We start from the raw sequence: 27,608 nt of genomic DNA, 5'->3' as shown, positions 1-27,608 counted from the left end.
GGACAAAGTTAACAGAATTATCCATTATGCCTTAACTCCACCGTGGAAATTAAGAAAATGAGGCCTCTAGTAAGTCATGAATGGAGACAGAACATCCCATTAATGCAGGGCAGCTACTCCTGTCCTCACCTCTTTTAAGATGAGTTATATATCAGGGGACGCTGAAGAAACACCAGAAATACCAGGAGGTATACCCTTTGCTTCAGCCTCCTGAATACATGATCTTTCAGCAAAGAATGTAATGTACCATACTCTCTTTGATGAGAATTTAAATCTTTATATCAAGATCCCACACTGCAACTACTCATGAAAAAGAAATCTATTTTAAAAATAAAACAAAAAGAGTGGGGTTTCCCAAAGAAACCTTTCTGTGGCAAACATCTGGATCCAATTCAAATATGTTTTCGAGCATCTTTAATTTGCAAACGCTCTGTGCCTCTGGATGCCCGACGTCGCTACATAACTTTCACAGTCGTGGATCCTGAATCTGCATACGGCTCCAGTAATCATTTTTGGCTGTAATCCTTTTGGCATTTACTTAACTGACTAAAAATGTATCTCAGTCTCTCTTTGTCCTTCAAGAGCCTGACATTTTTGAAGAGCTCAGGAAACTAGTACTGGATAAAATGTGGATAATTGTACTGTGATAATATAAGAAAATATCTTTGAGACATAAGAGCATTATATGTGTAACTTACTTTCGAATGTTTCAGAAAAGTCTTTCAGGACAGAGATAAAGACAGGGAGCAAGATGGATAAAACAAGTGTTAAGGTAACATTTGGAGGCTCCAGGTGAAGAATGTGTGACTAAGTCTTTGTACTGTTTTTGCAACTATTTTAAAAAACAGTTACTTTTAACTAGAAAATAGTTATAAATATTTTTATTTATAAATAAAAAAGTTATTTTTAACCAGAAATTATCTCAAAATAGAAAGTTTTTAAAAATGTTTGTCAGGTTTAGGCCTAAGAATACAATGAATTTAATGTGTAAAGGAGATTTTTATGTAGTAAAAGGAGGAAGATCCCCAAACTGAACTCTGTGTCACCTTTTTTGTAAATGATGAGCCATTCATTCAGAGGAACAGGCAGGCAAATGCCGTAAGGTAACGGCATAAGGTCTTAAAGTGGAAAAAAAAAGAAAGAGAGAGAGAGAGAGAGAGGAAAAATGTTTAAAATATAATATACTTAATTAAAAAGAGTAGTATACTCACTGTCCAACCCAGGATGGCTGATTGTCATTAATGAGATGGATTTCGTCAATGGAGAAGAAATGGCTGATGTACAGTAATTAAATCCCTGTTGTTTAGATCTGTGACATGTCTGTGAAGGAAAAAAAGTAAACAGGTTGTGAGTACCTGCTCTCATATTTCTACATAAGCACCAAATTTTACATTCCGACTCAGCCTAGGGAAATAAGGCAGTACACAAGAGGGATAAGAGCACAGGCTTTGTAGTCAGAAGTCTCCCCTGCCACGAAATAGCTGCTCAACTTCAGAGAAGCTACCTAGCTTTTCTGAGCCTTAGTGTTCTTATCGGTAAAATGGGGATAGTTAGAGTATCCATCCTTTACAGTTGTCTCGTATCCCTCATGATACCTAATGATGTTTCAAACTTCATTAGTGCTTAATAAAACATCTACTGAATGCATAATCAGATAAAAATAATTTCACTGGAAATACCAAAACTACATATAGTTCTTGCTCTTTGAAAATCTAAATATCACTTACAGATATAGTAGGATACCAGTAATATCATTCTTATTTTAAAGAGTTGGAAACAGAGGTACAAACAGAAAGTGTTTTAAGATCACAAGCAAAGTTGCCTGTGCATCTGGACAGAAGCCTAAATCATTTTCACTTCCTCTTCTAAGATTAGACTGCTTCTACATGAACATGAGGGTGACTGAAATTTGACAACTGAACTCCCTCAGTAAATTCACAGCCACTTCAAGGCCATGTAATCCAACCCACTGCAGAAGTTTCTGCAACAAAACCCACGACAGTCAACTAGTGTTTACTAGTATGCTTCCGGTGATGATGGGATCCCTCTCCTTTTGCTTTGAGAGAGGCCATTCTAATTGGCAACTAACTTTAATGACCATAAATCCCTTCCCTTCATAGTAAGCTGAAATCTTTACATGCTGAAAGGGAAGCAATGAAAATCCGTTACCAGGGTGAACTCAATTGCGCCAACGACTTCTGATTATTTAGAGCTTGTTCCATGGGTAACCATGGAGTCTGAGGCAAACAGTTGCTATGTTTTGAATACAACTGTGAGGTCTGAAAAATGACATCAGTGAAAGGCAGAGACCTTCAACACAAGTTGGCTGCAGGCAACTTGTGCACATCAGTGATACCAGCAGCTCAAATATCCACTCTGAGGTTACACACAAGATGGAAAACTATGGGTGGGCAGAGCCCCCGGAAGGCTAAGCACACAAGGTGCTACACTGTCCACAACTTCAGCTAGGCAGACTCAATCAGAAAGGCCATTAGAAAGACATCACTTACTATAAAACAGGGTCATAGCTAAAATTCCTAGGAATGTCAGTTCAGGAAATGTTATTACATAAACAATATTAAGAAAATTAAAGTGTTCTCATTTCCTCATTAAAAGTCATCTACTTCAAAGACATGGAAAAAAACAGTGAGACTAACAGTCTGGAATTCTGAGTTTAATACTGTTCAGCTAATAGCCAGTTACGAGGCTTAGGCAAGTCATTTAAATGGGCTTGAAGTTCTCACACACCAAAGCTTAAGTGGAATAGGAAGGGATATATTGGCTCTAAGTCTATGATTCTGTTCACAAACACACAATTTTTGGTATTTTACGTGGTCCTACAAATGACTTCCAAAGGATTCTATACACGTAAAATGCAACTTTTTCACTTGTCAGACTTTCCACTTGTCAGAGATGCTCTTGGTAGTCACCAAATTACTGTTTCTTATTTTTTCCCTCCCTTTTCCTGTTACCATTAGGCTAAATAAATCTAAACCATTTACTTCAATGAATATATTCTCTGTATTCTTGTTATTTTTCTTAACTTTTTCTAAAAAGTATCAGGCCAAGAAGCCATGGGTGGGGGCCAAGAAGCCACGGGTGGTGGCCAAAAGGAGGTAAAATTCCTTTAGGCCTTCAACTGCATTTTCCTTAGGCCTAAATTCTCTTAGGCCTTCACATGAGCATAAGCGATACATTCATTACTAAGGTAATCCTCTAGTGCCAAATTTATATTTGGTCATATCATTGCTATGTAGCAGGATGTAATAAAAAATTAAATTTCTACACAAAACCTTAGTCACCGATTCAAAGAACAGGTTAAGGTTTTTGTTTGTTTAATTTGAAATGTTTCCTTACATTTCTATCTAAAATGCCAGTCACCTATTCAGAGACAGGTGTTTAACTTTTTTGTTTGTTGAATTAGACATGTTTCATTTGAATGTGTATCCCGGAATCCTCTCAGAAGTTAATCCAAAGTCTCCTTGGCCGAAGAGGAGGAAAAAGGACTCGGAGTGGGGTAGGATGCTAGAAAAGCATATGATTCGAATTCTCAACTCAAAAACTCCCTGAGGGTAAGTGATAAAGAGAAGATGAGAACTAAGAAAAAGTCACTTGGTCTGGTTGAAAAGGAAGCCCAGGACCTTCAAGACAGGAATTTCAAGAGCGTGATAGTGGTGGACGTTAGGTGGGGAGAAAGAGAAGGCAGGGAGTGTAGACGCTGTCTCAAATAGCTTGGCAGTGATAGGAAGCAGAGAGAATACTTAGTTGTTGCCTAGACAATGCAATGAGACAAAGAATTTTTCTTCCCCAGGAAGGAGAAACGTAGGACATGTTTTTGAGAATTGGGAAATTTAACAATGGTAAGTAATACACTTCAAGACTCATTTTACTACTGGCGTGGTAAAAGAAGTCCTCAGACAAGAAGAAAAACTCAATTTAATATCCTGGATACTCTCCTAATTTCAAAATGTTTGCTTTGCTGGAATATTTAAATCTATGCAGATTAATGGCATTCTTTAATTAGTATTAAGTGCTAAAAAACTGCTGTGTGCTACACGGAGATTATTACATAGTGGGTAAGTAATCATAGCTCCTAGCCTTATATTAACATAAATCTTGCCTTCTTTGTTCCTAATATGAGGACATATTTAGGGAAATAAAACTAATTTTTTCCAAATTAGCAACATATACCCATTTCAGCCTTACCTGCTGATCAAACATCCTATGTTCTCTCTGGCCTGATTCCAGATCCTCTTCTGAAAGTGACACCAACGAGTCACCCCTTTCCTCGCCACTAAAAGGGTGTCTGAGCTCTTTGGTGTTTGAAGAGTTTACTTCCAGAGATGAGGATGGCTTGTTTCCAATACCAGCTCCTCCTGTCAAGCCTTCTAGACTGAAACTGAACACAGAACCAAGAGTTAATTCATTCTATTTCTGAGTTTCAGAAAGGAAGGAGGATACAAAATCCCTTTAGCTGTATCTCCCTTGCTCATAAGTATTTCTATGTCACCCAGCAAAACCATCTGCAAGGGCATAGCCATGAGCGCCACCTACCCTTCCCCGCAAATATCCTGGTATGCTGAGAAACATACTGCACTTAGATTTTTTTTTTTTTAACCTCATTCAACTTATTCAAATGTTGAACCACTTAAGGTCATTTTCTCAGACATTTTTCAATATACCATAGGGACAGGCCACATTAGCTTACTGATCTTTTATTCATGTGTGTTTTTTCCCTTGATCTGATGTGATCAATCTTTGCCAGAATCTGAACTCTGCAAATGCCAAAGAATTAAATGGCATAAGTAACTTTCAGAAGGCAAAGAGGGAGACCTAGACTTGAGAGAGAGAGAGAATATGAGCATAAGTAACTTTCAGAAGGCAAAGAGGGAGACGTAGACTTGCCCTTGCATCCATCAAGTGGACCTTTATAACTTCACATTCAACTATAGTCTAGGTGACCTTTATAACTTCACAGGTATGCATCCACCCCCAGAAATCCCACATTACGTAGGAACATGACCATCTGTGCACACCTGCCCGGACAACAACTGCTTTGACAGGTTTCCTGAGAATTGTTATTTGCAGACAGGCACATGTGACACCTTAAAGGGCAAAAGCTGAAAAGCTACTGCATCTAAAAGAGGTTTAATTTTTTTTTTTTTCCCCTTAATACTGACAAAGGGGAAAAAAGCAAACTTAAGGTTTGGTATCTAAAATGGGATCCCTGGAATAAAGACTATGTGGTTTGCGGAGCGAAAAGCATTTTTTTGTAAGCAGGAGGCTACAGAGAGAGGTTGGCCATCTATCATCCTTGGGGTTGCTAGCCAGAATAATTTACATGCAGTTACAACTGGATCTCAGAATACAGCTGTAGCGGACCATGTCCTCAGTTACAAGCATCTGGAATTGTATTTGAAGGTATACTGAAGCTATTTAGTTATCTCTGCTCAAAGTTAATTGCTACAGGGCTTCCCTGGTGGCGCAGTGGTTGAGAATCTGCCTGCCAATGCAGGGGACACGGGTTCGAGCCCTGGTCTGGGAAGATCCCACATGCCGCGGAGCGGCTAGGCCCGTGAGCCACAACTACTGAGCCTGCGCGTCTGGAGCCTGCGCTCCGCAACAAGAGAGGCCGCGATAGTGAGAGGCCCGCGCACCGCGATGAAGAGTGGCCCCCACTCGCCGCAACTAGAGAAAGCCCTCGCACAGAAACGAAGATCCAACACAGCCAAAAATAAAAATAAATAAATTAAAAAAAAAAATGTGTACCTTATTAAAAAAAAAAAAAAAAGTCAATTGCTACAAAAAATTTATGTATGCCAGTCTAGAAGGGTTTCTATTTGCTCTTTTTCCCCATGAATTACTTATTATGAACTGAAACCGTATGCCTCTATTTTCTTGAGTAAATTAAGCAATGGATTTTGTTTTTCTTATTTCAATATGACAATAGAAATCATGACTAACTACACGTAAATGTCTCTGTAAAACTCATTTTCAATAGCAGGGATAAGAAGACAGACTAAGTGAAGAAATTTAGTTTTCTATTATGAATTATTTGTAAAGCCTGGGAAAGCCAGATCTATGCTTACCACAAAATTTAAACCTGAAAATGTTTTAGTAATTAAATCTGGCTGCTTAGTTGAGAGAAGAATATGCAATGATGAGGAATCTGTGAGCTTGGAATCTAAACAGATTGGTGGTCTTTGGTCACTTTGTTATACAGCAGCAACTAACACAACATTGTAAAGCAATTAAGCTCCAATAAAAATGTTAAAAAAATAAAGAGATTGGTGGATTTGGAAGTGTAAAAAGATGAGTGCATCTTATTAGCTGCCTTGTTTGTGTTATTGTTTTCCGCAGGATGTAGGAATTCCTAGGATCTGGGAATTAGGACAGATCAAAACAAACAGAAAACTGATTTATCATACCACGGAGACAAGTCTGTGCAGGAAACACCAAATCTATAGCCACTTGAGCCAAAAAGGATGCATCAGGGTACACCATCCAACTCCTAGGCTGGACCGCTTCAACTGGATCAGTGGTGCCCACAGCAGAGGCGGCACAACACTGTGCTCACAGGCAAAGCAGGCTGCCATATGCATTCCAGCCACACAGAAGCCAGCTCCAAGCCAAAAGCTCAAGTGCCATATTTTATGATTCCCCCTTTGGTGGCTGGACACATAAATACCATACCTTCTGTAATTAAAGTCAGCGCTCAGGGCAGCAGAGTATTGCACACCAGAGGGACACCAGCTCATACTGGGGATGACATCAAGGGAAGAAACAGAAACGGAAGAAGAGGAAACAGGGATGGGATTATTGGGTTTAAAAAGAAAGGGCATGGTTAGAGACAGACGGATTTATCTGATTATCGAAAAATTAGGAATGTAACATTGATTTAGAACTTAGAAAACGGCTGGAACAAAAAACACGGAAACTTAAAATTGTTCTACTGATGTCCATCTACATAATGTGCTGGAAATGACTACGTGAATTCTTTACAGGATAACAAGCCCAATCTTGGAAAACCAAGAATTCCTCCTAGAGAACCCTGAACAGAGAATCCACCCTACCTGTGGCTTCTTCTTTGTTCCAACCTCCACTACTGGGGACAATCTCTCTATACATCCCACCACTCCTCCAACTCCCTTACCCCAGTATCTCTAATCCTTAACTAAAAGGAACGATGACAAACTGCACTAGGGTAGGCTCACTGAGTCATCAGTTTTTTTCATGTTTCCATTAAGGATCCATCTAAGCCAGACAATTCATATATCTTTCATAATGATACCCAATCAACACTTAGATTCACCTTCAAACCCTATTCACCAGGCTCCTATGCTAAAGATAAAGCATATAACAATGATCCTGTTTCCTTGTATTTTAATGATAACGAAGGGATTTCTTTCCTTAAAAAGAAAAGGAATTTTATAGTACTGAGTGAGCAATGTGTCTCTTAATTTTAGGTTTGTATCCACTTTCCCACAAGATTTTAAAAAATCCACTTGATCATCTACTTCCTTGACTATCTCAGCACTGATATTTATTCTCAAGCAGCAAGAACAGAAAATCTGGGGTTGGAAATGCTAAGTAAACATAACCAGCCAAAAAATAACCAATTCAAAATATCAGATACTCTGTGAAAGGAGCTGCATCCATAGGAGAGGATTTCTGATTAACAAAAGCTATCATTTAAAAAATAACACTGCTACTATTTTGGCCTTAAGGTCCTCAGTGACATTGTTTTAAGAAGGGGGATAACAGTAAAACCAATCAGCTTCCTGAACCTTCAAATGGGAAGACCTACAGACACCAAAAAAACTCACTTTCGTCTTGAATACAGCTGATAACTCTGTTTTGTTGACAAGTGGGAGGTTTTTGACAGACGAAAAAAGACAAGGAAAATGGTGGGAGAATAAATATGAGCTACCTCTATGGATCCTCTAAAAGTAAATCTTAAAAATAATATCATTAAAAAATAATTTAAATGGTAAAACATTTTAAATCAGATTAAATTAATAGTACAAAGCTCACAAGTGCAAAAGCAGATAGTGGAAATACACACCTGAGACATGTCTCTACTAGTCTGCTAAGCAAGACCAGACTGACTTATAATTTACTTGTGGGAGGGAAGCAAGACTTGATATAGTCTGCAGACACACATGAGATTCAGAAGTCCATTCTTTGAAAATTAACTTAATTTGATATCTCTAAACTGTTAATAAAAACGCACATTATGCCTAAATAGCCAATTTATTAAAAACAGAACATAGAAAAAATTAGTGACTGAATATATTTTGCCAATTTACCATTCATTAAAACTAAAATAATGTCTTTCTTTCTACAGATTTAAACTTCCCTTTACTCTCAGAAAATGACAATGATGTGAGAGACTGGGATGAAATTTAGGATGAAGAGAACGAAGAACTACAGGGAGACAGAAACCGCATCTGAAAAGCTTTTCTAAGGATTCAGGAAGGAAGCTGCAGATGGTCCTACAGTAGCAGAAAATTTCTTTCACAACTAAGAGTATTTTTGAGAGCATCCTAATTTCCTCAATTCCTCAACTGGGGGGAGGTAACAATTCATGGTTCTTTAGCTTTATTTTGAGATTTAGTAGTTCCAGATTTAAAAAAAACAAAAACAAGTATCCCGCTCCCCCCACCTTTTAATACTTGTTGGAATGTTTCAATTTTAGTAGCTAAGGCTTAACACAAAATTTAAAATTATAACCCATGTTCTTCGTACAGAAATGTGACTAGGGATGAAACCGTCACTGGAGCTGCTGTGATGGCTGTTTCTACATGCTAACCTGGACTGTATCCAGCAACTTGTCATCTTCCAGTGTCATCCAGTGCATGATTTTAATAAGTCCATACTGAAGAGTTTAAAAGAAAGTCAGACAAATATATCTCTAAAGGTTTTAGATACTTCTACTGAAAAAGGCATTTAACAACCTGTTCCCCTGGAGAAAAACTTAACCAGGTTCATGATTATCTAAGATTCATGAGAACATTTGTATTTGAGCTCAACTCTCTGCCTAAAATCTGGAATTAAAGGAAACACCTACTTGAAAAAGATGAAGTGGGAAAGAAAGACTGTTATTTGCCTGCTTCCCAACAAACAGCTTCAGCTAATAGTTAAAAATACCTCTTTACAAGTGTCTCCTAATATGAGACACTAACAGTAATCAAACCATCGTTTTTAGATTTCTAAATTTTTTTCCAAACAAGGGAAGAAAAAGTCACAAATGACTTCTGTACGGTAAATATAAAACAAAACTCAGCATTCGAACAATTTAAAGCAAATCAGCACTTTCTGGCTAGAAATGACTTTTCAGCTTATAAATCACTATAATTTTTAGCTTCAAAATTTTACATGACAAAAAATACTTAAGGAATTGAAAGACTGAGAGGGCCCCTGAGAAATCAGCTGATGCCTCTTACTTGCTTTAAGGAATGACCACATCAGCAGTGGAATGGAGAGTGCCAGGTGGCCTAGGAAGACAGGCTTTCATCACATTATTAAAGAACATGTTGAAAATATTTTAGGGCCTGTACATGAGCACACTCATGTTTCTGGTTCTTCCCCTTTTTTTGGAAAGAAAGAAAAAGTACTCCCCAGGGTCCATTACATAGGCACAACAGACACTTCTTTGAATTCTCCTGGATAAAGCTGGGGAGACCCTATTATCAAAATTATCTGAACACCAAAAAGCACAAGATGGAAAAAATATTTTTAAACTGTTTTTCAAAAAATAAAAGTAGAATACGAAAAAACTTCAAATTCGAGAAACCATTTCATATGGAATGGACATTAGCAATTAATAAGTACCTGTATTTTATTTGTCTGAAGCAGACATGACATTATTTAAAAATAGACTATTTAATCACAGATGAAGCAGAATGAGATGCTTGTTAGTATAAGCTCAAAGGCAAACAGTTAGTCCATCAAGTTAGTGAGCTCTGTACCTTCTCCTATGAATGGGAGGTCTCCTGACAACATCCCCAAGAACTCGCATTGAACTGAAAATGAATGGTGGAAGAGGTCAGTGTCGAGTTGAAATAAAATGGATACAAATGCATGAAACATACAGACATCACACTGGGAAGAGACACAGTCGCCAAAGAGAAATAGTTCAGGGAGTAAGGGAATGAAAGAATGTGGAATCAGGAAAATATTATGACCAAAAAGGCCTGATAATTTCTGAGAAGGGCTACTTTGCTCCCTCCTTGCTCCAAGGAGTTAATCAGGTGACCAAGAATGAGGTTTATTAAATTATAAAAGTAAAAGGATTTTTAAAAAAGGCCATTCAAAACTTTAAAAGGGTTTTCTTAAGACTCTACAATTCAGGTTACACTATATGCAGATAATACTATAAGAATTAGTCAAACTAATTAAAGTGAACCCTAACTCTCATTCCATTATCTCCAGAGGTATTGGGACAGGGGTGCTAAGCAATCCTTAATGATAAACTCAAACAGGAGGTTCCATGGTATCACATAGGTTGAAAATATAAACAATTTAGGTGATACGGTTCTAATCTTAGCTCAGTCCTAAAATCACCATGTAATCTTGGGCAAAATCATTTAATCTGAGCTTCAATTTCCTCATTGGAGCTACATGACCCATGAAGGCACATCTAGCTCGGAAATCAAAGTCATGGCAAAGGGATCCATAGTGGTTTATAAAGGAAAACAGATTATATATAAAATAAATCCTCATTTCTCAATGTTGTCATCATCTAAGACAAGTATATCCTGTCAAGAAGCTTCTCTTGCTTCAGGAAGGGAATTGTGGCTGTAGGGATCATTCCCCCAACCTTATTTTTTCTTGTGGTGTGAATGCTTAAAAAAAAAAAAAAAAAAAAAAAAAAAAAAAGTACAGCTTGAATACAGCTGGGAAAGCTGGGAAGGAAAGTTTTAGAAACTGCTTTTTACATAATCTAGGATTTCAAATATATATAAAAACTGCCCATCAGATAAAGCAACCGCTTATTTTTAAGCTTAGCATCCTGAACTCCACCCCAGAATAATACGGAGTTGTAGAAAGAGCGCCTGACCAGGAAACTGGAAACCTGGATCCCACTGACCTTGGGTAAATGATATAAACTACCTGCAGAGTCTCATCTGCAAAAATGGGGTTAATCCCACCTGACTCATGAAGAGGTTGCAAAATTACATGAGACAATATGTTATTAAAAGAATCTGAAAAGGGTAGCAAGTCAGGAAGGTATAAGGTATGATGAAGGCAGGGACTTTGTTCACCTCTGGGTCTCCAGAACGTAGAAATGCCTGACATGCAGGCGGTGCTTAATATATGTTGGCCGAATAAAAGAATAAATGAGTGAGTGAATGTGATCAGATTACATGTACTTATAGCTATGAGCCAAAATATTAGGAGGTCAAGGAATTTTTAAAAAGCAAACAAACCAATAACTGCTGCCGGTGAACCGTTTCTATCGATTGTTTTACAACTGTCAGCCTCCTCCCCTGGCTGCTTGTCCTCATTAAGAAAGCAGCTCTGGAGCAGGCACACCTTTGTACATACAGTAGGCATCATGGCACTTGTTCTTTACACTTAAAGCCATCTGCTTAAATTCATCTAGGCAGCCAATGGTCAGAAGCCAATCCAACTTTTCTTATAGCCTGCTTCCAAACTGAAGGTATGAGACTGGGTGGCACTTACAAGAGAGCCCCAAGACTGAGTGATACATGGAAAAATAGCAACAATTGAATGATTATTATGATCTCTTAAGGATTAAACACTGGTAATTTAGACTTCATCAAAACTCTCTGCACTAGAAACAGATGGCAATTTCTATGAAGCACTGTGAAGACTTAGATGTGTTGAGACTGTAAGAGTTCATGTTTATTTTTTAATTCAAAATTGACATGAAACTATTCCCCCCCAAATTTTCTAATCTCTGAATTTCATGAACAAATCTGGTCTGAAAAAATGCTACCATTTATTAAACACCCACGTGACTGACATACTTCACTTGTAATCTTTATTATTACAAATATTCTGAAAGGCAAGTGTTTTACAGATGAGAAAGTTAAAGCTCAGAAGGGTCAAGTAACTTGCCAAGGTTATCCACATAGTAAGTTATAGAGCTAGAGTTTGAACACAGATTTTCCTGATTCCAAAGCCTATATTCTTTCTTCTATACCATGGGGTCCCCTAAAATCTTTTACTAATAACACCAAATCAAAAGCAAGCAGACACTGAGAGACTAGACAAACAGCCTGCCGTCTCACCTCCGCTGGTTCATTTCTGCGTCACTGGCTGCGTTCTTCCCAGGACCCCAGCTGTGCCTCCGGAAAGGGGACAGAGAGCGCATAGAGCTCCTCAGGACAGAGCAGTTCGCAGGCACTTCGGTGATGCTGTCCATCTCCTCCTCTTCCATCTCACCGGAGCCAGCAGGCTCACTCTCACTCTCTCGACCCTCAGCTCCCACCCCATGGTTGTAGAAACCATCAAGACATTGTTGGTCTCTGGACCTGTTCAAATTTGAAATCTGTGGGAGGGACACATCACTGCCATGAGAAGAATGTCGATCCAAGGACGCTGTGTCATCGGTGGAGGAACTGGATCCAGTGATATCACAGGCCAACTGTTCTTCCTCAGGCTGTAATGGAGAGAAAGCACATATGGTTGGAAATGGCAGGACCAAGCAGACAGCTCTCTGTTATTCCCCATCGAGCCAATGCCTTTACAGTGGGTAGGACAGGCAAGATCACAGTTGGCTTCAAACAGATTTCTTTCTTAAAGCATGATCACAGATGGATTCAAACAGCCTCCAGTAAAGGTAGGGTCGAGGTCTATGCTCTTTTTACCCTTTTACTAGAGGTGCTAGATGGGAAGTACATCATTTTCCCTTTCTTACAGAGGAACAGATCTAATTCAAGTCAGTTTTTTTCAGTCAATACCATCAACTGAAATGAAGGGCAACTATGTCTCTGAGGTTTCTGCTTATGAAAACTCTAAATTCATACCATATAAAGTTTAGGGTTTTTTTGTTTTGTTTTGTTTTGTTTACAAGCCTTAACTGAAAACAAGGTAGTGTGCTTGTCTACAACAGTGATATACTGAAGTTTATATTCCAAAAGTAAGTCTAATTGTTTTCAGTAGCATTTTGAAAAATGCAGAAGAGCTTATTATCCCACCTAAAGTCTGCCACAAATGCCCAAATTCTGGCCACGAACACCTAAATGCAAGAAATCTATCCCCTTTTTTCCTTTAACTGAGTACTGGCTGAGTTTTATCGAGCCAAACTGTACATAAAGTCATCAGTCCTGGCAATGCAGCCTTTGATAAAGTGATGATACGCTTTCCCTGGCCAACTTTTAGAGCCTAACAGGAATTGTGCCATTTGGATCCCAGTAGCCTGACATTCTCTAAGTGCTGAAAGACACCAGAACACATAATTTGATGGGTGAGGGAAAGGTAAGCGTCATGGCATTCAAAAAATAAATTTACCCAAAAGATAAGTAAAGTGTCTAAAAAGACACATGCTCACATTCTGAGTTACAGATGTGGGCACTGTACTATCTTAATACCTTTATTTTGCGTTCTTATGGGATAGGGAGCAGGGAATAGAGAAAGGTATTCTCTGATTTTTTTTTCCCCCTTCACAGTATTTCCCTAATTAGTCAGTCTACTCAGTTTTAATTAGGAGTAAAGAAACTTACAGTTCTTCAAGAAAGATTTTAAAAATTATGGAAACTAATGAGCCCTGTTAGCTTTGAAACAGAAAACAACTCCCATACTAAAGGGAGTGCCACTTTAAAGGCTTAACATAACACTGCAAAAGCACTCTACCTTCTGAAAGCATTCTTTATACCGCTGGGGCTGGATCTCACAAGCTCATATGAGCTTTTTTTCCCACCTTGTAGAATACAGTTTCCTACGTTAATTGCTCTTTAAACGATGAGTTAGGGAAAGATACGAGGGGACCATTGGACAGTCAGAAATCTGAGGCCCAGACTGTCTCCTGGGCTCCCCCACCCCCCCCAAGTACAGGAGAAGCAAGATTTGAACGGAGGTTGATTTCAACTTTCAAACTGCCCTGTTCTGTTATCTTAAAAAAAAGAAAACCAACCCTGTAAGGATAAGATCACCTTAAAAACAAAACAAAACAAAACAAAAAAGAAACCACTCTGTAAGGATAAGATCTCAAAGTCAATATCAGAAAAGTCCTCAGTGTTCCCTTCACTGGGCCACACTGTAAAATAAAACTATATGCTTTACCAAGTAGATTCTAAAACAGGGTAGGTCTTGTTTTAAAATAAAATTATCGATGACTTCTTTTAAGTTAGTGAGGATTGACCTGGACATCCTAAAGTTTCTATTCCTGGGGCCACTCTCCACAGAAAGGGAGACTATAAATGGTCATGAATACCAACTTTAGAATACACTTTTAGGATGTCTTAGCTTTTTCACTGTACTGTGTTGAATAGTAGTGTCCTCCTCAAATGCACATCCTTTTCGGAATGTGACCTTATTTGGTTGAGTCTTCGCAAATGTTATTAGTTAAGATGAGGTCATATCACACTAGGGTGGTTCGTGAATCCAAAAGGAGTAGTGTCCTTATAAGCAGAGACAGCAGCCCCTCTGATACATTGCTTTCAGGACCTCCTGCCTCCAGAACTATGAAAGAATAAATTTATATTGTTTCAAGCCACCAAACTTGTGGTAATTGGTTACAGCGGCCCCGGGAAACTAAAGCTGCCTAAAGCTGCCTAAATGTCTAATTCTCCAAACAATACCAAGGGACAAGCAGAATGGGCATCAAAAAAGCAAAATGTGTGACTAGCCTGTTTTAAAACACACAGGCAAGGCTTCAAAAGATATGAAAGCTTTTGAGCTGAAGTTTCCATTTATCACACATTCTTCGTACAAGTTAGCTCTTCCCAGTGTGAAGATGACTTGCAGATGGTAGAACAGGTATTTCTCTGTAAAAAGGAGAAATCTGCCTAGCATACAGCCTCAACATAGCCTTGTTCCCTGTGTGTGCTATGGCATTTCTTGGTGTGTACTTTTAACTCTGATTTTTAAAAAAAAACAAAAAACACAAAATAAAAGATCTGGGAGTTTTTTCATAGTAACACGTGATTTCTTTAGCTTTGCATTCCTGATCCTGATTTAAGAATTAGGTTCACACAGTATAATATTCTTACACTCAAGTATTTTTGTGAGCTAGCATTTATTATCTGAAAAGGGAAAAATAGGACAAATTCAGAAATTAAGACTGAGCTCATTTATTAAGTACTGAGGCAAATGGTTTTAACTTTAGATTGAACCTAAAGAAGGCTCTAAATTACTTTTTTCCAAATTTTTTTTAGCGTTCTCAAAAGAATTTCCCAACTTCATCACATCTTTACACTACCTTTGCAGACTAGAAAGTAGTCAGTGGTGTAATGAGAACTCAAACCCGGAGTATGGTCGTAGCCTTTCTATAGCTAGGTATGTGTCTATGGATAAGTCACATGATGATCTTTAGATCTAAAGGTTAGAAATTAATATAACGTCTGTTGAAAAGTATTGTCCATTTAAATCATGGATAACAGAGGAAAGAAGGAAAGCAGGTTTTTAAAACTTTTGAACTGTTTTTGCAATGTTCCCTTTCCAGTCCCTGAATTTGTTAGTGCTAAAGTTCTTAGAGATATCTGCCAAATAACAGATGTGAGAACTACTACTTCCACCATTTTCCTCCCTTCTCAAAAAAGTACCAGATCTTGGGGGATACTGTTTTTTCATTTATATATATTAGAAAGGGAAAAAAATGATGGCTTCTGACATAGACAGAATGTTCCATGCCTAATATTTGAAGCTCCTCTTAAGAGTTTTTGAGCTATGTGTCAGTCTTTCTTCAGAGAGGTCTTTTCTCTTAAAATGTCTGCTAATTAAACGACTTTCAAGACTTAGGAAATTATTCCTGATTGTCTGCAGGAATGGTGCCATGGGATCAGTTAAACTAACACATTTTTTAAAACTTAGTTTTGAATCCATGTAAATCAAATGTACTAGTTAAACTGATCCCATGGCGCCATTCCTCCAGACAATCAGGAATAATATCCCAAGTCCCATACATATATATATATATATATATATATATATTTATATGAATACTTATGCATTTATATATAAATATATATAAGAATGAAAATATATGTATATATATATTTTCATTCTTATAAACAAATGGCCAAAACACAATTGTGATGAGTATTAAGACTGGGTTAGGGCAGAGAAGTAGAAGAGATATTAAAAGGTGGAAAGAGGAGAGAAGGGGTGGTTGGGAGTCACGTATGTATGCGAGACAGCAAGCATACTAGGGAAACTAAGACCAAGTCTGTACCTGAGACTGACACACAAATCCTTCCTCTCTTGAGTTTTCATAATTGGTTTCCCTCCTGCATACAGGAGGATGGGAACACACACAAAAAACTATCATCTCTACCATCAGCTTCTCTCTCCTTGGGGTTTATAAAATTTTGAAAATCTGCAAATGGTTATCAGGCTAGAAAAACCCAATAGGCGTCAGAGAGAATGCCCTCTGAGCACTACAAAGGTGTGAGAGTGGCTGGTCTTTCCAACACTAGCCTTACACAGACAGTTCTGGCTTCAGTGGCAGGGGCTGAGTCCAACAGAGTGACCCAAGGATACTTGGGTTTGCTTAATTTAAGGCCAAATAAACTAGGGAGAATGAAATTACAAAATAATTACATAAGTAAAAGTTAATGTAAAAGTCCAAAACAAATGATGATGTTTATATAAAGCTTGAGAGAATCTATTACTTAAATATATGTGCAGTATAGCTATTATATAAATTTGAATAATAATTATTTACTGGATACTCACCATGTGTGGGCCTCTATACTAAGTGATTTCGATGTATGATTTCTTTTAATCCTCACAACTATTTGATTTAGTAGCTATTCTTATTCCCATTTTATAGATGAGAAAACTGAAGCTCAGTGAGGTTACATAATAAACTCAAGTTTCTAATTTAACTGATCTGGAGTAAGGGCCAGACTTTTTGTCTTTGTCTTTGTCTTTTTCCCTTCTTCTTCTTCTTGTTCTTCTTCTTCAAGCTCTCCAGGTGATTCTAGGTACAGCTAGGATTCAATCCTATTGCTAAAGACTACAGAGCTGTTACTGCAGCTGGGGGCAGACAAATCAATAACAAGATAGGACACAGGTAGCAATAACTATAAAAATGTGATAAGTTACACTTCATCAAAATTTTAAAAATTCAGTGCATCAAGACATAATTATCAAAGTGAACAGGCAGCCATAGAGTGGAAGAAAATATTTTCAAAACGTAAATCTAACAAAGGACTGGTAACCAGGATACATATATAGAATTTCTACTTCTCAACAACAAAAAGACAAATGATCTAATTTTTTTAATGGGCAAAAGAGATGAAGAGACATTCCATAAAGGAAGATACACACAAGTGGCCAATAAACACATGAAAATGTGTTTAACATAATCATTAGGTGTCAAGGAAAAGCAAATCAGAAACATAGTGAGATACCACTACATGCACACCAGAAATGCTAAAGTCAAAGCAAAACAAAACAATTATACATGTTGGTAAGGACGTGGTGCCACTATAATTCTCATTCTTGCTGTTGAGAATAAAAAATGGTACAACCACTTTGGAAAAAGGTCTGGCCATTTCTTATAAAATTAAACCTACACTTACGATATGATCCAGAAATTCCACTCCTGGGTATTTATTTAAGAGGAATGATAATATTTATATTTCATTTATATGAAGTTCTGAAATAGGAAAAATTAACCTGTGGTGAAAAAAATTAGAACAGTTGCTGCCTCTAGTGGGTTAGAGAGGAGACAGACTTGGGAAGGGGCATGAGAAAACTTTCCAAAGTGATATATCCTTATGGGGGTTTAGGTTACAAAGATGGGTGAATGCATTAATCAAAGGTCACTGAGGTACAGCTGTTATGGAAAACAGTATGGAGGTTCCTCAAAAAATTAAAGGCAGGACTAACTGCCATATATGATCCAGCAATCCCACATCTGGGTATATATCCAAAGGAAATAAAGTCACTGTCTTGAAGAGATATGTGCACTCCCATGTTCAAAGCAGCATTATTGACAGTAGCCAACATATGGAAATATCCTAAGTGTCCACTGACAGATGAATGGATATAGAATTAGTCAGCCTTGAAAAAGAAGGAAATCCTGCCATTTGCGATAACATGGATGCATCTTGAGGGCATCATGCTAAGTGAAATAAGCCAGACACAGAAAGACAAATACTGCGCGATCTCACTTAAATGTGAAATCTAAAAATGTCAAACTCATAGTAATAGGGAGTATAATGGTGGTTACCGGGGCCTGGAGGGGTGGGGGAAATGGGAAGATGTTAATCAAAGGGAACATACTTTCAGTTACGAGATGAGTAAGTTCTGGAGACCTAATATACACCATGGTCACTATAGTTAATAATAAGGCACTGTATCCTTGAAATCTGCCAAGAAAGTAAATCTCAAGTGTTTTCACCACACACATAAAAAGTAACTATGTGAGGTGACAGATATGTTAGTTACCCTGATTGTGGTAATCACTTCACAAGTATGTATGTATATATGTATATGTATATAAGTATTATATATATGTGCATTTATATATATATATAAAAACAACATGTCATACACCTCAAATATATATGATTTTTATTTGTCAATTATAACTCAATAAAGTTGGGGGGGAGTCATTGAATGGTACTCTTGAGACTGCATACTTCATTGTATGTAAATTTTATTAAAAAAAACCCAACAACCCTATAAACAAATACTGAATTCTAAGTATTTAGGGGTGAAGTGTATTGATATCTGTAAGTTATTTTGAAGGGCATCAAAGAAATTAGATGAACTGGTGGGTGGAAGAATGAGAGACAGATGCATAACTATGTAACAAAGCAAATATAATAAAAAGTTAATTGCAGAATTTAGGTGGTGGATGTTCACTGCACAATTCTTCTAACTTTTCTGTTTCAGAATTTTTAAAATAAAATGTTGGGGAAAAAAATGCCTGATTGGCTTTCTTAACCAGCGTTACACCATATAGGTATGATATAGATATGTATATAGAGAGGTGTAAACATTATATACACTTACATACATAGAAATATAGAAATAGCTATGCAGTTTATACCTTATTACTACACCTGAAGGAATCATGCTTAATATTGCCAAAATACTAGTCCTTTCATTTTCATTCATTTGCTCGTCAAATACTTATACATTATTATCTATTATATTATACACAGGGCACTCTGCCATGTGCCTTGAAAATAAAAGCTCATATTTTAAAATCCTAATGTATGCCAATCACTTAATCCATTTATGTGCAATACTTTATTTAAGTATCTGATAGCAAGCATCAGCCCTGATTCACAGTTCTGAAATTACAATAATTTCAATACTTATGCATAAGTGATTATAGTTTTTCTAATTTGGATTCTGTAAACATATTTACTTTTATCTCTAAAAGTTTAAAATAAAAGGTAAATTTTTGGCTTGATGTTTCACAGTACATGTTGTGTGGATGACCACAGAGGATGGCTTTTAAGTACCTGAGAGCAAACTACAGCATATGAAATAAAGGATTTTCCTTTAAGGGTTAGCATCTTAGGGGAGTTACTTTGATTTTCTTAATCAATTGTGGATATGTCTTATAACTTGGAGGAAAAAACAAGGTGTAAGGGCTTTACTTTATCTCTGGGAAAAGAGGCAGCAACTATTAGTATTTTCTGTGGCCTTCAATTATCCTTCTTAGCTAGTGCCAGAAAGCGTCCTAGGATTTCTTCTCACGTTAAAAACAAAATTTAAATTTTATGCTGTTGATCTATGGAAAAGAAAGAACTTAGAAACGAGCAAATATCCGTAAGAATAAACATGAAGCTCACAACACTCACCAAAGAGTCATACTTGCCAGGAGGCAGGCATACTGAGTGGAAACATAAGATTAAGTGGAAAGTTCTGACAAACGCCGCAGGCTAATGTTAAAGAGACCTCTGTTAAGGCCAGAGTCACACAAGTGGCTGCAGGAAGTGACCTAACGCACGACTCATGGTTCACAGAAAAGGATGTTGCAATGCCTTGCCTACAGATTATTTTTTAGAGAAGGGAGAGTGGGAGGGCTGGAGCCTGAGAATAAACTCTGGGACAGTCTGATGTTTCACAGTACATGTTGTGTGGATGACCACAGAGGAAGGCTTTTAAGGAAGTAGCTGATGGCCTGTCTGCCACTGCCATGCTTCTATATAAAGCACTGGTTATTAATGCAGGTGTCTGGAGGTTGAGAGCAAAATAACAGAAAATGAACAGATTTCAGAGTTAGGGCTAGGTACAAATCTCAATTTTGTTACTTACCAGCTGAGTAATTTTGAGTAAACTTCTTTACCAATCAGAGCCTCTATTTCCTCAGCAGTATAATGAAGATAAGACCACCCACCTTGCAGGGTTGCTGGGAGCATGAAATGTGATCACATACGTAAAAAATTCTGTTCAGTGCCTAGTATAAAGTAAGCATCTTGTACACATGAGTCTGTCTGTCTCCTTTTCCTTTCACATGTAAACCCTTGGTTTTATGAATGCTAGAGAAAACATTATTGCAAAACCTCTCTGTCACTAACAACCGTGGTAGAGCGGAGACACTAAGAGGAAGGACCCTCCAAATCTCGCCCCAGGCCATCAGACATTCTTCTGTCAGCATGAAGAGGTGAAAGTGCATCGCCATTTCTAGACTTGCTGAGGCACCCCAGTATGAAATGTTGGTAAAAGTTTATTCAGAAATATGCTGCGACCTTTAAAAATTGTATCTGTCCAGTCATCCTGAAAAAACTGCCAAATCTAGCACTGGCCATTTGTATGAACAATCTCCTAAATGCTTTTGGCAGTTTGAATAATTAGGTAAAATGCAGTAAATTCTAATTCTCCTTAGCTAGGAAAATCATTCAATTTAGTAACCAGAAATAACTATCATTCTGCAGAGATGGTAACACCCAGGGCAAGCTGTCATGCACCTAGGAGGTTCAAGCAATTATTTCTTAACAGAGACTTTGCAATTTGTTAAAAATTTCTAACTAAGAAAATTTTCACACATATATAAATGTTTAACAAATCCTCATGCATCCATGACCCAGCCTCAGTGATTACTGATGACTGTTTTAAAGCTGGAACTTAGAGATATTATCTAATCTATTTATCTCAGACAAAAGCAATACATTTTTAAAGACATGCACCTTTGGAATGGTATTCCCCTTGGGGGGAGGCAGACACTTTAGGAGTCCTTACAATGAAAACCTCAAAATCACAGTGGAAATTACCTAAATTCTGTTGGTTAAAAAAAAAAGATCATATTGGTGTCCCTCTCCCTAAATAACTTCAGAGAAGGACAGATCCTCCAAGTTGTGTGGACTTTTTACTTTACAGAATCCCTTCTATGAGTAACAATTCCATGAGTCTTTCCAAGGCCCTCTGGAAGACAATGACCACAAGGAAAAGGAACGAGGAAAAGGGCGAGGGGAGGCCAAGCGGCCGTATGAGAGCCGCTGAGCAAAAATGAAGGGAAAGTGAAAGTAAATGCACAGAGGCTTAAATACATTCCAGACCAGAGTCCCAGAACAGTAAGCCCAGAACGGTAAGCCTTCTTCTAGCGTAACTTTTAAACCCAGCATCATCACGCTGCCTTGGAGAACCTAATCAGCCACTAACCCAACTGCTCTCATCACTTCTCCAAAGTCATCGTGAACCCTCACAAAGGCGTCTGCACAGCTGCCTTGTTTCTGCCCCCTCAACCACTCTCTATTATAAAGACAAGCACTTGTGGCATATAACTGAGTACCATTTGCTGATCCTGCTGTGGGAAAGGGCTCTATTCTTCTTAGGAGACAAAACCAACCTTGCTGCAACTAGATACAAACATAAGCAAAAGAAAGCAACCCCCCCACCCCCACCACTCTCTTAGAGCCTCAAATTATATGAAAACACGAGGTGATTCATGTGGATGGGCTTGGCTTTTCACTAGTGAGAAAGCTTGGATTCCTGAGCAGAGCTCTAGAAACTTCCAATGAAGCAGGCTCGATGAGGACGGGTGACATCACCAAGCTCAGCAGCGAGCTTCAGGCCTAAACACATTAATCAGAAGGCTCTGTGGTTAGTTTATACACATGACGTCATACAGTCTGAGCTGTGGTTCCTTCCTGCCCCCTGAGAAGTATTCACTGTCATCTGATTTAATTCACATTAAAGGAACTTCCATTTCTTTAGGCTTCAATGTGACCTTCAAAACCTGCACGTAACCAGCCATGATTCTACAGAAAATAAAGTGGCCAAGGCCTCTTTCTAAGGCCTGGCAACCTGGAGCTTCATTCTCTGAAAGGGAGCATTTACACTTCTCTAAGACCTGAAGAGAAGCCCTATAAGGCTAGTAGGAGTCACACACTGAGGCCAACAGTACCTTGGAGAAGATAATGCTGTCCACTTCTTCACTCGGTGAGTGGAAGAGGTCAGAATCACTCCCAGATTCTCTTTTAAGGACACCTTGTTTTGAGGCACACTCTCTGCCCAATCCAACATCCAGGAAGTTATCACATTCTGAAAAAGAAAATTTATTCAACCACTGCTTTAAAAAAAAAATCAGTTTCTTTTCATTCCAGCCTTTTAAATCAACCAACTGATCAATCCCCCTCCCTCCTCATACTAAGAAGCTGTAAAGGACACAGTCGAATTACTAGCTTTCAATTCTCAGTTGATACAGTTACTACAGGACAACCATGAGTTTGTCATGTAAACCACAGGTACAGAAAGATAAAACAATGATTTAGAACCATAATTCCACCTATGTATTTAAATAATGATCTTTTCCTCCCGGTAGTTACAGAATTTATTTCTTTTGCTACCAAAATCAGAAGTTCCTTATTAGGAAACTATGTGATAAGGTTTGTGGGCAATTTCTGTTTTGAGACTTAAGTTCTTTCTGGAAACTTGTTACTTTATCAAAATACCGAGATAAAAGACAAAGGGGGAGCATAACTAATAAAACGTATCAGTGTATTAAACTCACGGGTTCTATTAAGCCATACCAGAAATATAACTATTTAAATTCTCCTACCTTAAATAGATCTGACATTGGACGAATAATGTGATGAAGAAAAATATATAATCTAGAATCTGTTTTCAGTTCAACAACTAGGATATGGACTCTGGTAAACCAGACAGAGGGGGCCTTGATAGAAATATTACATTGGTACATCTAGGGATTCTAAAGATCTGTATGCTTAAATTAGCAAAGTATTTAACCCATTCTCTTCTTTAACTCTGTAAACAAAAAGGACATGTGACCTGATGACAGCAGATAAAAATATCTCTATGTACATAGTGAAACCAAGAAAGATATCAACCTCCTTCAAGAAGTTTTGAAGAATGAAGCGTTTCCATTCTAGTTAGCATTATGCATGATTTGGAAAAACATACGTATGTTTATCAAACCTGCAGGTGATACTAAGTGATGAGGGACAGAGTGGATAACCTGGCTACCTAGTAGTTCATGAGAACTCTACCTGGAGGTTTTGCTTGAAAGCAAATTCAAGAGGAGGTGACAATACAAGGTTATGGCAAAACAAACAGAAATACTAATAGTTGTAGGCTCTATTAATAGACAATGCACCCAAATCCAAAATGGGGACAGTCTGGCCAGTATGTGCCACCAACACTGCACCTATACGGTTGTGTTTGTTCCTAAATATTGATAAATTAAATTAAAACACTGATAAACAAAAATGCATGCATGGTAATGAGGTCACCATGAGTGGAAACACCTGAGATGCATTCAGGTTGCAGAGGAGCTTGAAGAAAATGTGTCTTGAGGATGGCTGCAGATTTGCCCTGTGCCATTCAGGAGGGAGAACAAAGTCCGCCAAGTGGAAGCCAGAGCTTCACTATAACGGGGCTTCGGGCCGTAGGCTGGCAGCCTTATAAAGTCATGAGGCTTGTTCACCAGAAGGGCTGGAGCAAAGGTTGAGTGACCGTGGCAAGACATTTCGAAAAAGCTGTCTGCGCAGAAGTGGAAGTGGAGACTGAACTAGATGACCCCTCATGTCTCTTTTAATTCTTACAGTCTATGCTTAGACAATAAATGTATGTGTGTGTGTGTGTGTGTGTGTGTGTGTGTGTGCGTGTGTGTGTGTGTGTGTGCGTGTGTGTGTACAGGTCTGTGTTCAGAGATTATGAGAAGAGGAAGTTTTTCTTACCTAAATTAACTAATAATTGATCATCAATAAATAAATAATTTGCCCTGCATTAGCCAGGAATCTTAGAGGAAGGGTCAAAGAGGCACTGCACTGATACAGGTCATGAATCACTTGTCAATAAAATTACCTTTTCTATTAGTTAGGCATTTGACTAGGTACTGGGAATTATCCAAATAAAAAGAGATGTCTAATGTTTGTGTGTATGTGGTGGGGGGGAGTAGTTTACAATTTTGTAGTAGAAATGAATATATTAAGAGGTAATTTCAACACAGAAGTACAGAAAGGATGCCATAGGAATAGAGGCACGGCCCGCAGATTAATCTGAAAATGTTTCAGTTAAAGAAAAAATTACCTTGGTCCATTTCAGTCTTGGTCCAAACTATCTCTGAGTGTGTTACTTAATGGGAATAACCTTGCCTTTCAAAGGCCTTTCAAAGACTGGAAATCATGGGGATTCTGGAGTTCTGGTCCCTTTTTTCCCACATCCCAGAGTATGTACTAACTTAGGTGGAGCTGGTGGCTGTGATTTTTCTACTTGTTCCCCCCACACCTTTTCCCCACTTGGAAAAATCAAAAACTCCACTCCATGGTTGAGGGGAAAATAGGGGGACTGGCCAAGGAAAGAAAGGGCTGCCGCAGCAACTATGCTAAGGTGCTAGCTGTCCAGCTGGCAGTCAAACAGACCACGTCCCAATTCCAGACCTGGGAAACAGAGCAGCTCAAGACATTCTAATGGAAAATCCACGGGGAAGATCCAGACTCAGCCCTGGCAGGAATACCTCACCCAGAAAATAAATCCAAGCCAGCACTACAACGGACCACAAACCAAGTCTGGGATGAGAATCTGCTGCTGTGATACAATGTTGGTTGGTGAGCTGGGGCGGAGGGAAGACTATGAAAACAAGGAACAAGGGAGAGAAAAGGACCTTAAGACATTATGAAACCCCACAAATGGAAGTGGGGGGGACCCTAAGGCAGAGCTAATCTATACCCCATTTCACATGTGTTGACAAGTTTTCAAAATGGATGAAATCTTTCCTTTCTTCTTACATGCTCTCTTCCTAAGGAATAAAGAGGAGCAGCAAACAAAGGTATAAACAGGAACGAGTAATCATTGGTTTCAGAGTGAGGCTGATGTGGCTCAAATCTGGATCTGAATACTTATAGCAAAAAGATCCCAGGCAAGAAGGAATTTGACCCTCTAAGTCTCCATTTCCATACCAATGAAATGGGATGATTTGTACCTCCCTAAAATAGTTGTAGGGATGGTTAGAAATAATTTATACATATAGTAACCAGAACTCCGCCCCTGAGGACACAGCAGGCATGCGATAAACATGCCTAATGGAGTTAAGGCTTCATTAACCTGTAACATGTGATTTGACAAGTATCCAGTAAGGACATTACACCTTGAGGTGGGCCAGCCCCATTTTATGACCCACATATAAATCTGTCTATAACTTTTGTGTCCTGAGCCACTAGCTTTTTAAAAGCTAACAAAATGTGCACTTTTAAAGTGCTATCTAGTCTTTTAGGTTTCAATTATACATATGTAAACAAATTATAGTTGAGGAAGGGTAGGAAAACTTACCAGCAGCCCACTCACTGGGCTTTGCTGAACCATGTTAATCATAATGCATCTGTATTTATTTCTATTTAAATAGGTTTGCATTTATCCTGGATTGAAGAGTATACAAAGTGATTTTAAATGTTACTATCTTATTTAGTCTAATACTATTGCTCTCTTGAGCTGTGTTTAAAAGTAAAAGAAAGAAACCTACATGACTGAAAGTACCTAGAATTCACAAAAAACTATGCCTAAAATAAAAATCTCAGGTCTGAAGTTCAGAAGCATAATCCAGATCTTGGGTTTTGATAAACTGAAGTTTAAAAAGAATCACTCTAAAAAGATCAAAGTCTTTTGGGGGCTGGGGTATGGAAAAGGTGAACAAAATTCAAGATTATGCCCTGGGGAAAATGCTCAGGGGTTCAAAATTCATTTCCTTAAACGAGTAAAATAAACTGCAGCATGTGAAGAAACTTCCTGTGAATATTCAAATTATGAGGCAACCTCTACATAGCAGACAGTTTCACTGCTTGAGTGGTTGAGAGTAATTACACTTTTAGAAAAGGCCCCAAACAGCTTAAAGAACCAAAACATAGTAAGTACTATACTTTTAAGTAGAAGATTCTAGGGGGAGAGATGGGGAAAATGTAAGTTAAATCTGTGAACAAGGTCAGTCTTATAATATTCGGAGACCCGAAACACAACTACAGCATAATAATATCCTTTAACCTCTTTCTCCACGTGAGAGAAAAATAGAAAAGAACTTTTCATAATTGTTCTGACACTTCCTTTGGAGCAAAGTCAGAGGATTGAGAACCAGTAGGAAACTTCTCTGGAGATAGAGAATTTGAACCATTTGTCTTTAAATTTAATACTACTGCAGGACATCCACAGCTAAACTGTCTCTAAAAGGACCAGTAAATGAAAACTCGGTAATTTTTAAAGCAGGTCAGTGAAAATCGGGAAGGTTAACAGAGGTTTTGTTGGGTAAAGTCGACTCAAGAGCCCAAAATGCAAATTACCAGCTGCAAGAACAGTCACAGAGACTTCAGTTACTCACCAGGTCATTCGGACTCTTCCCTTAAGAAAGGCCAGTAAGGCTTTAGGGATGGAAGACAATAGAGCACATAGACATTAGGGAACGTACCTTACGTCACAGTGAATTAGTGGCTAAACTTGGATAAAAAGTTGGGATTCCTAACTAACCACAGATCATGTGCTGTGTCATTAACCAGCAAGGTCTTAAGAGCATTTTACCCTCATCCAATGTTACTAATACCTCATGGGTGCTTAAGGAAACACTCAACTGCTGACAATACTTCCAAAGATTATGGCTCTCAATCTTGACTACAAAGCAGAGGAACCAACAGAGCTTTTAAAGATTCTGATGCCCAGACCACACCCTAACCCAATTAAATCAGAATCCCTAGGGGCAGGACCCAGAGATCACTACATTTTTAAAGCTCCCTAGATAATTTCAATGCATAGCCAAAATCGAGAGCCCCAGGATTAGCCCTTAATAATACATATTTATAGTTTTATCATATTAAGAAACCTTTATCACATGTACATACATGTACAGCACATACGCCTTCACAGATGAATTAATAAATCATAAAGCCACATGTGAAAACTTAATACTGAAGTGAAATTTAGGTAATTACATGTTCATTTTCAACTCTGAAACAAAATGCCTACAAACCCAAATCACGTACACCCCTTCTTCTGATTTATCCCATAATGCT

At 38.1% G+C, this 27,608-nt stretch overlaps 1 protein-coding gene across 13 annotated transcripts in view; it reads right to left on the bottom strand.

Moving 5' to 3' along the window:
• Positions 1 to 27,608, bottom strand: part of AKAP13 (A-kinase anchoring protein 13) — a 343,304-nt gene that overhangs the window by 67,008 nt on the left and 248,688 nt on the right. For 9 of the 13 annotated variants that reach the window (XM_082388883.1, XM_082388891.1, XM_082388889.1 and 6 more), the window contains exons 10-15: positions 22,505 to 22,641; positions 12,261 to 12,631; positions 9,972 to 10,025; positions 6,694 to 6,759; positions 4,207 to 4,399; positions 1,212 to 1,320 (exon numbers count right to left, since the gene is read on the bottom strand). In XM_082388883.1, coding sequence (XP_082245009.1) covers positions 1,212 to 1,320; positions 4,207 to 4,399; positions 6,694 to 6,759; positions 9,972 to 10,025; positions 12,261 to 12,631; positions 22,505 to 22,641 — 930 coding nt within the window. The remainder of the gene's footprint in view (positions 1 to 1,211; positions 1,321 to 4,206; positions 4,400 to 6,693; positions 6,760 to 9,971; positions 10,026 to 12,260; positions 12,632 to 22,504; positions 22,642 to 27,608) is intronic. The other 4 variants (XM_082388893.1, XM_082388886.1, XM_082388894.1 and 1 more) reach the window with 2 other exon arrangements.

This window comes from Balaenoptera borealis, assembly GCF_965194805.1.
Source record: "Balaenoptera borealis genome assembly, chromosome: 3".
In the NCBI taxonomy this organism is placed as follows: domain Eukaryota; kingdom Metazoa; phylum Chordata; class Mammalia; order Artiodactyla; family Balaenopteridae; genus Balaenoptera; species Balaenoptera borealis.
This window is presented reverse-complemented; position numbering and strand designations above follow the sequence as displayed.